Source organism: Manis javanica, chromosome 10 (genome assembly GCF_040802235.1).
Source record: "Manis javanica isolate MJ-LG chromosome 10, MJ_LKY, whole genome shotgun sequence".
In the NCBI taxonomy this organism is placed as follows: domain Eukaryota; kingdom Metazoa; phylum Chordata; class Mammalia; order Pholidota; family Manidae; genus Manis; species Manis javanica.
This window is the reverse complement of record NC_133165.1, coordinates 74658535-74670820: the sequence shown is the minus strand read 5'-3', so window position 1 is coordinate 74670820 and position 12286 is coordinate 74658535. Positions and strand designations below refer to the sequence as shown.

The following is a 12286-nucleotide window of genomic DNA, read 5'->3' as shown; positions in this document are numbered from 1 at the left end:
ACAAGACAGGGATGCCCACTCTCCCCACTGTTACTCAACATAGTACTGGAGGTCCTAGCCATGGCAATCAGGCAAAACGAAGAAATACAAGGCATCCTGATTGGTAAAGAAGAAGTCAAACTTTCACTATTTGTGGATGACTTGATATTGTATATAAAAAAACCTGAAAGACTCCATTCCAAAACTACTAACACTAATATCTGAATTCAGCAAAGTTGTAGGACACAACATTATTACACAGAAATCTGTTGCTTTCTTATACACTACAAAGAACTAACAGAAAGAGAAATCAGAGAAACAGTGCCATTCACAATTGCATCAAAAAGAATAAAATACCTAGGAATAAACATAACCAAGGAAGTGAAAGACCTATACCCTGAAAACTACAAGACACTCTTAAGAGAAATTAAAGAGGATACTAACAAATGGAAATTCATTCCATGCTCTTGGCTAGGAAGAATTAATATTGTCAAAATGGCCATCCTGCTTAAAGCAATCTACAGATTCAATGCAATCCCTATCAAAATACCAACAACATTCTTCAACGAACTGGAACAAATTGTTCTAAAATTCGCATGGAACCACAAAAGACCCTGAATAGCCAGCCAAAGGAATACTGAGAAGGAAAAATAAAGCAGGGACATCTCGCTTCCCAACTTCAAGCTCTACTACAAAGCCACAATAATCAAGACAATTTGGTACTTGCACAAAAACAGACCCACAGACCAGTGGAACAATTGAGAATCCAGATGTTAAACCAAACATATATGGTCAATTAATATATGATAATGGAGCCATGGACATACAATGGGGGAAATGACAGCCTCATCAACAATTGGTGTTGGCAAAACTGGACAGCTGCATGTAAGAAAATGAAACTGGATCATTGTCTAACCCCATGCACAAAAGTAAACTCGAAATGGATCAAAGACCTGAATGTAAGCCATGAAACCATGAAACTCTTAGATAAAAACACAGGCAAAAATCTCTTAGACTTAAACATGAGTGACTTCTTCATGAACATATCTTCCTGGGCAAGGGAAACAAAAGCAAAAATGACCAACTGGGACTTCATGAAACTGAAAAGCTTCTGTACAGCAAAGGACACCACCAATAGAACAAAAAGGCATCCTACAGTATGGGAGAATATATTCATAAATGACAGATCCAATAAAGGGTTGGCATCCAAAATATATAAAGAGCTCACACATCTCAACAAACCAAAAGCAACCAATCAAAAAATCGTCAGAGGAAGTGAACAGACAGTTCTCCAAAGAAGAAATTCAGATGGCCAACAGACACATGAAAAGTTGCTCCACATCACTAGTCATCAGAGAAATGCAAATTAAAACCACAGTGAGATAATCATTTCACACCAGTAAGGATCGCTACCATCTAAAAGACAAACAACAACAAATGTTCGCGAGGATATGGAGAAAGGGGAACCCTCCTGCACTGCTAGTGGGAATGTAAATTAGTTCAACCATTATGGAAAGCAGTATGGAGATTCCTCAAGAAACTCAAAATAGAAATACCATTTGACCCACGATTTCCATTCCTAGGAATTTACCCTAAGAATGCAGCAGCCCAGTTTGGGAAAATGTATGCACCGCTATGTTTATTGCAGCACTATTTATAATAGCCAAGAAATGGAAGCAACGTAAGTGTCCATCAGTAGATGAGTGGATAAAGAAGATGTGGTACATATACACAGTGGAATACTATTGAACCATAAGAAAAAAATAAATCCTATCATTTGTAACAACATGGATAGAGCTAGAGGGTATTATGCTCAGTGAAATAAGCCAGGCAGAGAAAGACAAGTATCAAGTGATTTCACTCATCTGTGGAGTATAAGAACAAAGAAAATACTGAAGGAGCAAAGCAGCAGCAGACTCACAGAACCCAAGAATGAACTAACAGTTACCAAAGGGAAAGGGACTGGTGTGAGGGTGGGTGGGAAGGGAGGGATAAGATGGGGGAAAAAGAAAGAGCACATTACCATTAGCATGCATAATGTTGGGGGGGGGGGCACACGGAAGGCTGTACAGCACAGAGAGGACAGGTAGTGTTTCTACAGCGTCTTACTATGCTGATGGACAGTGACTTCAGTTCGGGGGGGAACTTGGTGATGGGGGAGCCTAGTAAACATAATGTTCCTCATGTAATTGTAGATTAATGATACAAAAACAAAAGTGAGGACAGTTAAACAGACCTTTTAGACAAAATCAAGCATACTATAATTTGCATTATAGGGGTTCCATGAGTAGAGGGGGAAAGGGGCAGAAAACTTATTTAAAGAAATTTAAGCTAAAAACTTCCCTAACCTGGAGAAGGAAAGAGGCATCCAGGTCCAGGAAGCACAAGAAAAGCCCAAAGACATCCACACCAAGATATGTAATAATTAAAATGTCAAAAATCAAAGATAAAAAGAATCTTAAAAGCAGCAAGACATACATTCATAATAAAGACTCAGCAAAATGGGTATAGAGGGCAAGTACCTCAACATAATAAAAAGCCATATATGACAAACCAACAAGCAACATCATACTTAACAGCGAGAAGCTGAAAGCTTTTCACCTAAGATCAGGAACAAGACAGGAATGTCCACTCTTCCCACTTTCATTCAACATAGTGGAGGTCCTATCCACGGTATTTAAAAAAAACAAATAAATAAAAGAGATCCAGATTGGTAAGGAAGAAGTCACACTGTCACTGTTTGCAGAAGACATGATATTGTACATAAAAAACCCTAAAGACTCCATTCCAAAACTACTATAACTAATATCTGAATTCAGCAAAGTTGCAGTGTGATAGAAAATTAATACACAGAAATCTGTTACATTCCTATACACTTATGATGACTCAGCAGAAAGAGAAGTCAGGAAAAAGTTCCATTCACAATTGCATTAAAAAGAATAAAATACCTAGGAATAAACCTAACCAAGGAAGTGAAAGACCTATACCCTGAAAACTACAAAACGCTCTAAAGAGAAATTAAAAAGTACATTAACAAATGGAAATTCATCCCGTGCTCTTGGCTAGGAAGAATTAATAACGTCAAAATGGCCATCCTGCGTAAAGCAATATACAGATTCAACAGAATCCCTATCAAAATACCAACAGTATTCTTCAACGAACTGGAACAAATAGTTCTAAAATTCATATGGAACCACAAAAGACCCAGAATACCCAAAGCATTCCCGAGAAGGAAGAATAAAGCAGGGAGAATCTCACTTCCCAACTTCAAGCTCTACTACAAAGCCACAGTAATCAAGACAATTTGGTACTGGCACAAGAACAGACCCACAGACCAGTGGAATAGAATGGAAGTCCAGATATTAACCCAAACATATATGGACAGTTAATATATGATAAAGGAGTCATGGACATACAATGGGGAAATGACAGCCTCATCAACAATTGGTGTTGGCAAAACTGGACAGCTACATGGAAGAAAATGAAACTGGATCATTGTCTAATCCCATGCACCAAAGTAAATTCAAAGTAGGTCAAAGACCTGAATGTAAGTCATGAAACCATTAAACTCTTAGGAAAAAACATAGGCAAAAATCTCTTGGACATAAACATGAGCAACTTCTTCATAAACATATCTCCCTGGGCAAGGGAAACAAAAGCAAAAATGAACAAGTGGGACTATAGCAAGCTGAAAAGCTTCTGTACAGCAAAGGACACCATCAATAGAACAAAAAGGCATCCTACAGTATGGGAGAATATATTCATAAATGACAGATCCAGTAAAGGGTTGACATCCAAAATATATAAAGAGCTCACACACCTCAACAAACAAAAACAAATAATCCAATTAAGAAATGGGCACAAGATCTGAACAGATATTTCTCCAAAGAAGAAATTCAGATGGCTAACAGACACATGAAAACATGCTCCACATCACTAAACATCAAGAAATGCAAATTGAAACCACAATGCGATATCACCTCACACCAGTAAGGATCACCACCATCCAAAAGACAAACAACAACAAATGTTGGCAAAGTTGTGGAGAAAGGGGAACCATCCTACACTGCTAGTGGGAATGTAAATTAGTTCAACCATTGTGGAAAGCAGTGTGGAGGTTCCTCAGAAAACTCAAAATAAAATACCATTTGACCCAGGAATTCCATTTCTGCGAATTTACTCTAAGAATGCAGTAGCCCAGTTTGAAAAAGACATATGCACCCCTACGTTTATCGCAGCACTATTTACAATAGCCAAGAAATTGAAGCAACCTAAGTGTCCATCAGTAGATGAATGGATAAAGAAGATGTGGTACATATACACAATGGAATATTATTCAGCCATAAGAAGAAAACAAATCCTACCATTTGCAACAACATGGATGGAGCTAGAGGGTATTATGCTCAGTGAAATAAGCCAGGCAGAGAAAGACAAGTATCAAATGATTTCACTCTGCGGAGTATAAGAACAAAGAAAAAAATTGAAGGAACAAAACAGCAGCAGACTCACAGAACCCAAGAATAGACTGACAGTTACCAAAGGGAAAGGGACTGGGGAGGATGGGTGGGAAGGGACGGATAAGGGGGAGAAGGGTCATTATGATTAGCACACATAATGTAGGGTGGGGGGCACGGAGAAGGCTGTACAACACAGAGAAGTAGTGATTATGAGGCATCTTACTACTCTGATGGACAGTGACTGTAATTGGGTGTGTGGTGGGGACTTGATAATGGGGGGGAGTCTAGTAACCATAATGTTGCTCAAGTAATTGTACATTAATGATACAAAAAAAAAAACAGAAAAGGCAGCAAGAGAAAATCAACTGGTTATGTACAAGGGAAACCCCCATATGATTATATAAGCTGCTTTTGCAGCAGAACTTTGCAGGCCAGAAAAAAATCACTGGTTCATTCAGGGCTCCTGTCCTTCCCTATTCTTCCCCTTCCCTTTCTAACATGTTTGCTGTATGTTCTCTTATAAATTATTCAAAATATTCAACATGCTGAAAGGATAAAGCCTATAACCAAAAATACTCTACTTGACAAGGTTATCATTCAGAATTGAACGAGCGATAAAGAGTTTCCCAGTCAAACAAGGAGAGTTAACCACCACTAAACTGGCCTTAACAAGAAGTGTTGAAGGGACTTCTTTAGGTGTAAAAGAAAATGCCATATCTAGGAGAAACAATATTAGGAAAGAAAAACATTCTTACTGATTAAAACAAACATATAGTAAAAGTAGTGGGTCAGCCACTTATAAATAGCTAATATGAAGATTAAAAGATAAAATGAGAAAATCAGTTATATCTACAATAATTAGTTAAGGAATACACAAAAAGATGTAAAACAGGACATCAAAATCATAAAAAGTGGAGGGAGTATAAAAAAATCATAACTACAAAAATGTAGAATAAGTAATGGGGTTTGATTTACACTATTACAAGATGTCCATGAAGTTTTTCATTATCCCTTTATTCTTACATAAGTCATTTCTAAAAGTGACTAAAAATACAAACAATGAAGGGACCTAAATGGTAAATGGCCATGACCAGTCTTGCCTATATACTGAGAGTTAGATGTATTAGCATGAAAAATTTAATCTGAAAAAAAAGTCAGTGGAGAATTTTTTAATTCTGAGCCCCTAAGAAAATTTTTCCCACAGCATTTCAATCTCAGGTGTGTGTGTTTCTTTTTTTTTTTTTTTTTTTGTGTGTGTGTGTGTGTGTGTGTGTGTGTGTGTGTATGATTTGTTTCATAAAGTTATTTGACTCTTAGTAATTTCTTTAGTGAAATATATGTATAAATGAGAGTCAACACTGACAGGAGTTAAACTCATGGCATTGAGAGAAAACTAAAGCTAACTTGATCTTTTTCTTAAACAGTGACTTGGATATGTCAGAATTCCTAATTAATCCAAATGCAGGTCCTTGCCGCTATAATTTGATTGCCGTTTCCAACCACTATGGAGGGATGGGAGGAGGACACTGTAAGTTGGCATTTTAACTTTTTACTAAAATCATCATGTTTGATAATGCCAGACTTTTTCCCTTAAAATATTTTTACTTCTTAAAGTGAAAATGTGAGATCTGTCTTACATAGTGTTTGTTCAATAAATATTGATTAGTGAATGAATCAGTTTTTGAACCTTTTTTTTTTATCAGGAATAGAGAGAGAGGATTGAGTTAATCATACTCATGGGTTCAAAGCACAGAAAAAAATCACTGGTTCATTCAGGGCTCCTGTCCTTCCCTATTCTTCCCCTTCCCTTTCTAACATGTTTGCTGTATGTTCTCTTATAAATTATTCATCACTGTTAATTTACATGATTGGTACTGTGCAATATTAGATTTTCTTTCAAAAAATCCATGTTTTTCAAAAAATGTATCTGTATTTTCCAATTTATTTAAGAATAGTTTTTATAATACTTATATTTTTGTCCCTTTTCATTCTTTTTTCTTTTTAATAAGTCTTCCCAGAGGTCTACCTCTTCAAAGACTTCTTTCCATTTTATTAAACTTTTCTTTATGTTATTACTTGTATGCATTCTGTCTCACTGATTTCTTCTCTTCACTTTGGCATATTTTTCTTATTACTATGGGTTTGCTGTGTTGCTCTTTTTCCAACTGGTTTCCCTGAATGCATATTAGCTTTTTTCCTTTCCAATTTTTTTCCCTCTACTGAAAGCTATAATTAAAACTATAAATTTCTCCCATAAAGTTTGAAACACAGAATTTCATTGTCTATTGATTCTATATATATTTTTAATGTCCTTTATGATTTTCTAATTAGCCCAAGTTATTTAGTCATATGCTTATGCAAATGTATGTTTTATAAAGCTCTTCTGTTCTTAGTTGTAATATTATTACATAATAGTGTGGGCATTGTCTATATTAATCATTAGGAGTTTATAAAGGCTTTCATGTGGCTTAATACATGGCCTGTTTTTTAACTGTGGGTTTGATAACATGTACAGCCTTCTATATTTTACCAATAGTTTAATCTCACCAATTGTATTCAAGTCATTACTATCTCTTGAAAATTTTTTATGTTCATCCTGTTTCAGAAAGGAATTTGTCAGTACTCTAACATACTAATTTATCTCTTCCTCCTAACAGTTTTTTTGGTTGTTTTTTTTTCCTTACTAGTTACATTTCTGTTTATAATAGGTAGCTGTTGTTTCCTTTGCCAGGATTTGATATTCTTTTTTCTGTTTGGTCTTTTTCTCCGAATTACAAATGCTCATCTAGCTTCCTTTTGATGTCATCATGTAATTTGCAAACTCCTGTGCCTTTTTGTTAGGTCTGTCTTTATAAACCATATTATTGTTAGATTTTGTTCTTTTATCCAGTCTGGCAATATATATCTTTTAATTTGTGAGTACAGTGGTCTTAAGTTCAGTGACAAACTTAAAACCTACAATAGGATCCACTCAGAAGAACAATAATTTTGTTTTGTGAGGGGTAGAACTTTTTAGAAGAGAAAACCTATGAGGTAAACTTAAAGCAAATCTTTAAAATGTATGCAGGTTGATTAATTGCGTTTTACTATTCTCTTGCTGTGTACTTTGGTTACTCAAAAAGATTCTGGTATAAAAACCAATTAATTAGTAAAAAAACAATGAGAGAGTGTTGTTGGAAATAATACTTGTCATAGAAAATTTAAATTGTGGTTGAAATTTCAAACTTTGGAGTCAGAGACAAACCTGGGTTTAAATGCTAAGTCTGCTACTTAACAGCTGTACTGTTCGACAAATTAAACTACAATTGATGCCTCACTTTCTCCATCTCTAAAATTGGAAGAAGAATCATGATATAATACCTTCTTTATGATACAAGTACATAGCACTCTGCTTTGTAGACAATAAGCACTACATAAATTTTAATTACCATTTATGTCTTTAATATTATTATTTTGTGCATTAAAAAATAATAAATCTGTCCTGTTTCTACCTGGGATGAAAAAGTCACAAATTTCAATTTACATGAACAATATCTAAAGCATCTGTATTGTAGGAAATTACTCTAAAACCTTTAATCAATGGAATCAGTTGAATGTGTAATACTTAGGCCTTATATAATGATTATCATATAATTTTAATAGGTATTCCTTGCATAGATTAAAGTTTTGAGGGTTCCCTGCCCACCCCAGGAAACCATCGATCATTTCAGTCACAAAAGTGGTTGTATTTTTTCATTAGATACTGCTTTTGCAAAAAATAAAGATGATGGAAAATGGTACTACTTTGATGACAGTAGTGTTTCACCTGCATCTGAGGACCAGATTGTGGTAAGTGTCTTTTATTTCCTGAAAAACCAAGGGGTCTACTGTTTTAAAAGGGCTCCATGGAGCACTATAGTCTATCTAGTAATTCTAATAGTTAAGAGAAACTTGCTCTGATAAAGAAATGTAAAATTGTCCCCTAAGCTGAAAATATATTTTCTAAATTTGTCCACTAACAGAAAGCAAAAACTACATGAAAACTTTTCTAATAGTCTTCAACATGAAAACTAGAGTTTTCTAATGAAAATAATAAAAGTTTTTTTCTGGATAACAGACAGACATTTCTAGACATTGACTACTTAAAGTCAGAATGCAAAAATAGAAAAAAATATATATATGAAGGACCTTACCATATCTGTGGTTTTAAAGTCTTATCCTTTATGCCCGGTTAAACATCTAAATTCAAAATCATGTAATTAGATAAAACATACTAGATTTTTTTAAAAATTAACTCTGTGTATTTGTTGTTTGATGTTCTCTGGATAATAGAAAAACAAGGAAGTTAAATCTATTCATGCTTGCATCAGTTTATCTGCCTCAGCTACAGCAGAATATTAGTATTTGTTCTGCTTCTCACTGGAGCAGATTTTTATTATCAGATATTGAGTGATGAAGGGATAACTAGTATGTTCTAAGAAGAAACTTGTTGATAAAGGTTTGTTTTTCTATAAATTTTAATATTTCATCACATTACAGAGAGTAAGAAATAAAAACAGCATTTGTGCATATGATGATACTTCTTCTACAGAGGTTTCCTGTTGATGTGGGGAGCACTCACTAATTTTAATTTCCCAGTTTACAAATTCCTTGAGGGCAGATTAGCTTTTTTTTATTTGATAATGCTTTAAAAGTCTTCAACATATGTTGTTCAACTTAATAATAATCTTCTGAGCCCAATTATTGGCATAGTTTTAATCATTGTATGAACATGTAGGAAATAATTTTGATTTGTTTTGTCTACAGATGTTTTATAAATTCATCTTTCTGTGTGTGTGTGTGTGTGTGTATGTTATGTTCTGTTGCTTATCTCCTTACAGCTATAACAAAGAACAAAGAGAGACTTGAACTCTTAATATTTTTTAAATATACACATTTGAAAATGTGTATATGCCTAAATTAATTACAGTTCCAGTTTATATTTAGACTTCTAATTTCAAGTAACATCCCTCACTTTTCAATTCTGCTCTTTTTACCCCAATAAAAGCATCCTCACATTGTCTGCATTCTCCTTCAAAGTGTTTCACAACACTTCCCTAATCTTGCCTTCAGATAAACAGTATATCTTGTTTATATACAATATATGAATTTGGTGTTACCTAGCATTCTAACAGTGATATTCTTCATAAAGTAAAGTAGCTTTTAGGTACCTATACAGGACTCTATCCTGGACAAGGATAAAAGGCAGCTATTTCTGATTTCAAGAGGCTTACAATCTGAAAATGACAAGTAAAGTAATAATTATATATGAATACTATTAAATATCCTGGCTACACAGAAAAGGGTCAGCTGTCTCAACTGATTTGGGGTTTAAGGAGACAGCACCAGCAGAGAGAAGTTCACATAGAGAATATGGTGTTTGACCTGAGCCTGCAAGTGCAAATAGTAAATTAGAAAAAAGAAGCAAAGGTGTTCTAAGCAAAAAGAACAGTATCTTCAAAAGCAAGGAGGCATAACAGAACACAGCACTTAGAAGAATAGCAAATAATCTGGCATTACTGAAAGAATACCTTGTATTAGGAATATAGGGCAGAAATTGGGCTGGAACTAAATTTGGCACTCAGATCAGTTAAGATGGCATTCTTCATTGTTTAGACCTTTTCTTAAAGGCTGTGAGAAGCAGTGGATGATTGTTAAGCAATTGAGCATTGTTACATTTTTACCTTAACATCTGTCATAATAATATAGAAGAGCGATTGGAAGGCACTGAGAAAAGAAGGTCCTTACTTAGCCTCCAGCAGAAAGAAGGATGTCAAATAATTTGAGCAATAAGAGCTTCTAAATTTACAGTAGGAGTAGTAGCTGTAGTAAGTATATATAGAAATGTGGAGATTGGATTTATGAGATATTTACTGGATTAGAATTAGATATAAAGAGACATATACAGAGAGGGAGAAGTAGAAGGTCTTACTCCACTATTCATCAAAATAGGAAATACAGGAAGAAAATTTGCTGTTGAACTTTGAACTATGCATATGATAACTATTTGGAAATTTTCATTAAATTGGACTGATGATACTAGAGTTCCAATGTGAGAACTGGCTTGCTTTAAATTTGAAATGTCAGTACAGTTGAAGCTATAGGTTTGAATGAACCACCTAGTGAGAAGATACAAATTAAGAAAGAGTAGTGGTCTGAGGACAAAACATTATTTTGTTTAAAGGTCAAGATTTAATGAGCCCTCAGAAAAGTCAAAAGAAACCATAGGGATAGAACATTTATGGAAAAGTGATGTCACAGAAGCCAAAAATGGTTTGATACAGGAAAAAGGAGTAATAAAGGTTAGATGCTATAGAGAGATTGACTAAAAGAACTAAAAGAAAATGTCTGTTTAATTTGTTTATAGAAGGTTAGTGATCACAGTGAAAGCCATTTCATTAGAATGGGTGGGGCACAAGGTCACACTGAACTGAGAGTGTGTGTGAGAATGAATGATGACTATTAAATAGACTGTTCTGCCTACCAGCCCAGCTGTGAGGAAGAGAAAGAAGGCATATGGCAGCTAGAAGAAGAGGTAGCATGAAGAAAGATTTACGATGGGAAAAGACTTACTTTGTATGTCAGAAAGTTCAGTAGCTAAGGCCTTATTAAAGATACACAGTCATAATTAATGGAGCAATATTCTTAAGACAGTAGGAAAAGTTGACTCTAGAGCAAACATAATGAAGTGATCAGTACTAGATAGAAAGAAGCTTTTTCCATAGACACAGGAGGGACAACAGTGTAGGATTTTATTTCATATAACTAGGTTAATCTGTGATATAGTTGCATCTGTTTATCTGCCCAGCTAACTTAGAAGAGAATTTAAAAATATTAATTCCAGTAACCATTCCTCCTTTATAATATAGAAATCATCTTAAATTTAAACAATTTTAGTAACTTGACTATGTGTAATTTTTGTTTGATTTATGCTACCAAAATTAGTTACTAGCTAAAAATTTGTACTATATTTAATGTGATCTTTGACATTCATGACCATTTATTTTAATATCCTTTGCTTGTTTTAACAGTCCAAAGCAGCATATGTACTCTTCTACCAGAGACAAGACACTTTCAGTGGAACGGGCTTTTTTCCTCTTGATCGAGAAACTAAAGGTGCTTCAGCTGCCACAGGCATCCCATTAGAAAGTGATGACGATAGCAACGATAATGACAATGACCTAGAAAACGAAAACTGTATGCACACTAACTAATGAAAGTCCTAGAAGCCATAAAAGAGAGACTTTCCTGCTGGTGGTATCTGTTGAAATGAAGTTACCCACCACATTAAACAGAAGTCTGAGATGGGGTGTTTCAGATAACCGAATGTAAATCCTTTATCAGATTTTAACTTGTGCAGTACTTGAAGTGAAACACAATGAAAACTTTAACAGAAATTGTCTCTTAATACATTTACAGTCTTGTATTTACAAGCTAAATATATATAGGAAATCACAAATAAATCCCTTTTAAGTTTGCTGCTGTTTTGATGAATTATGTTTTCTTTAATTTTTTGGATGTGAGTTAATTGATGACAGATGTTAAATTTGTGGATGTTGGTCATTTATTTTGCTCTAATAATACTGCAAGAAAACTATGGCTGAACTTAGTTTTTGGATAACCTAGTTCATGTGCATTATTAGGCTGCCACATACACTACTATGATGTCTAGCTGCAGTATCAATGTGGCATAAATACTGCAGTAGTATTCATGGAAAACCAAATTCTCAAATCTATCCCTGGTGATCAATGTGGGCCTATTAAAAAACCAAATCATGGGAGAAGAAACAATCTTGAAAAAGTTAGTTCCTTTTGTAGTGTCATTAAAAATC

The 12286-nt window shown here is 34.5% G+C and overlaps 1 protein-coding gene across 4 annotated transcripts in view; it reads left to right on the top strand.

Moving 5' to 3' along the window:
• Nucleotides 1-11932, top strand: part of USP15 (ubiquitin specific peptidase 15) — a 140522-nt gene extending 128590 nt beyond the window's left edge. For all 4 annotated transcript variants that reach the window (XM_036992289.2, XM_036992288.2, XM_036992290.2 and 1 more), the window contains 3 exons: nucleotides 5861-5964; nucleotides 8176-8264; nucleotides 11486-11932. In XM_036992289.2, coding sequence (XP_036848184.1) covers nucleotides 5861-5964; nucleotides 8176-8264; nucleotides 11486-11668 — 376 coding nt within the window. In that variant the 3' untranslated portion in view covers nucleotides 11669-11932. The remainder of the gene's footprint in view (nucleotides 1-5860; nucleotides 5965-8175; nucleotides 8265-11485) is intronic.
• Nucleotides 11933-12286: the final 354 nt, after the last annotated feature.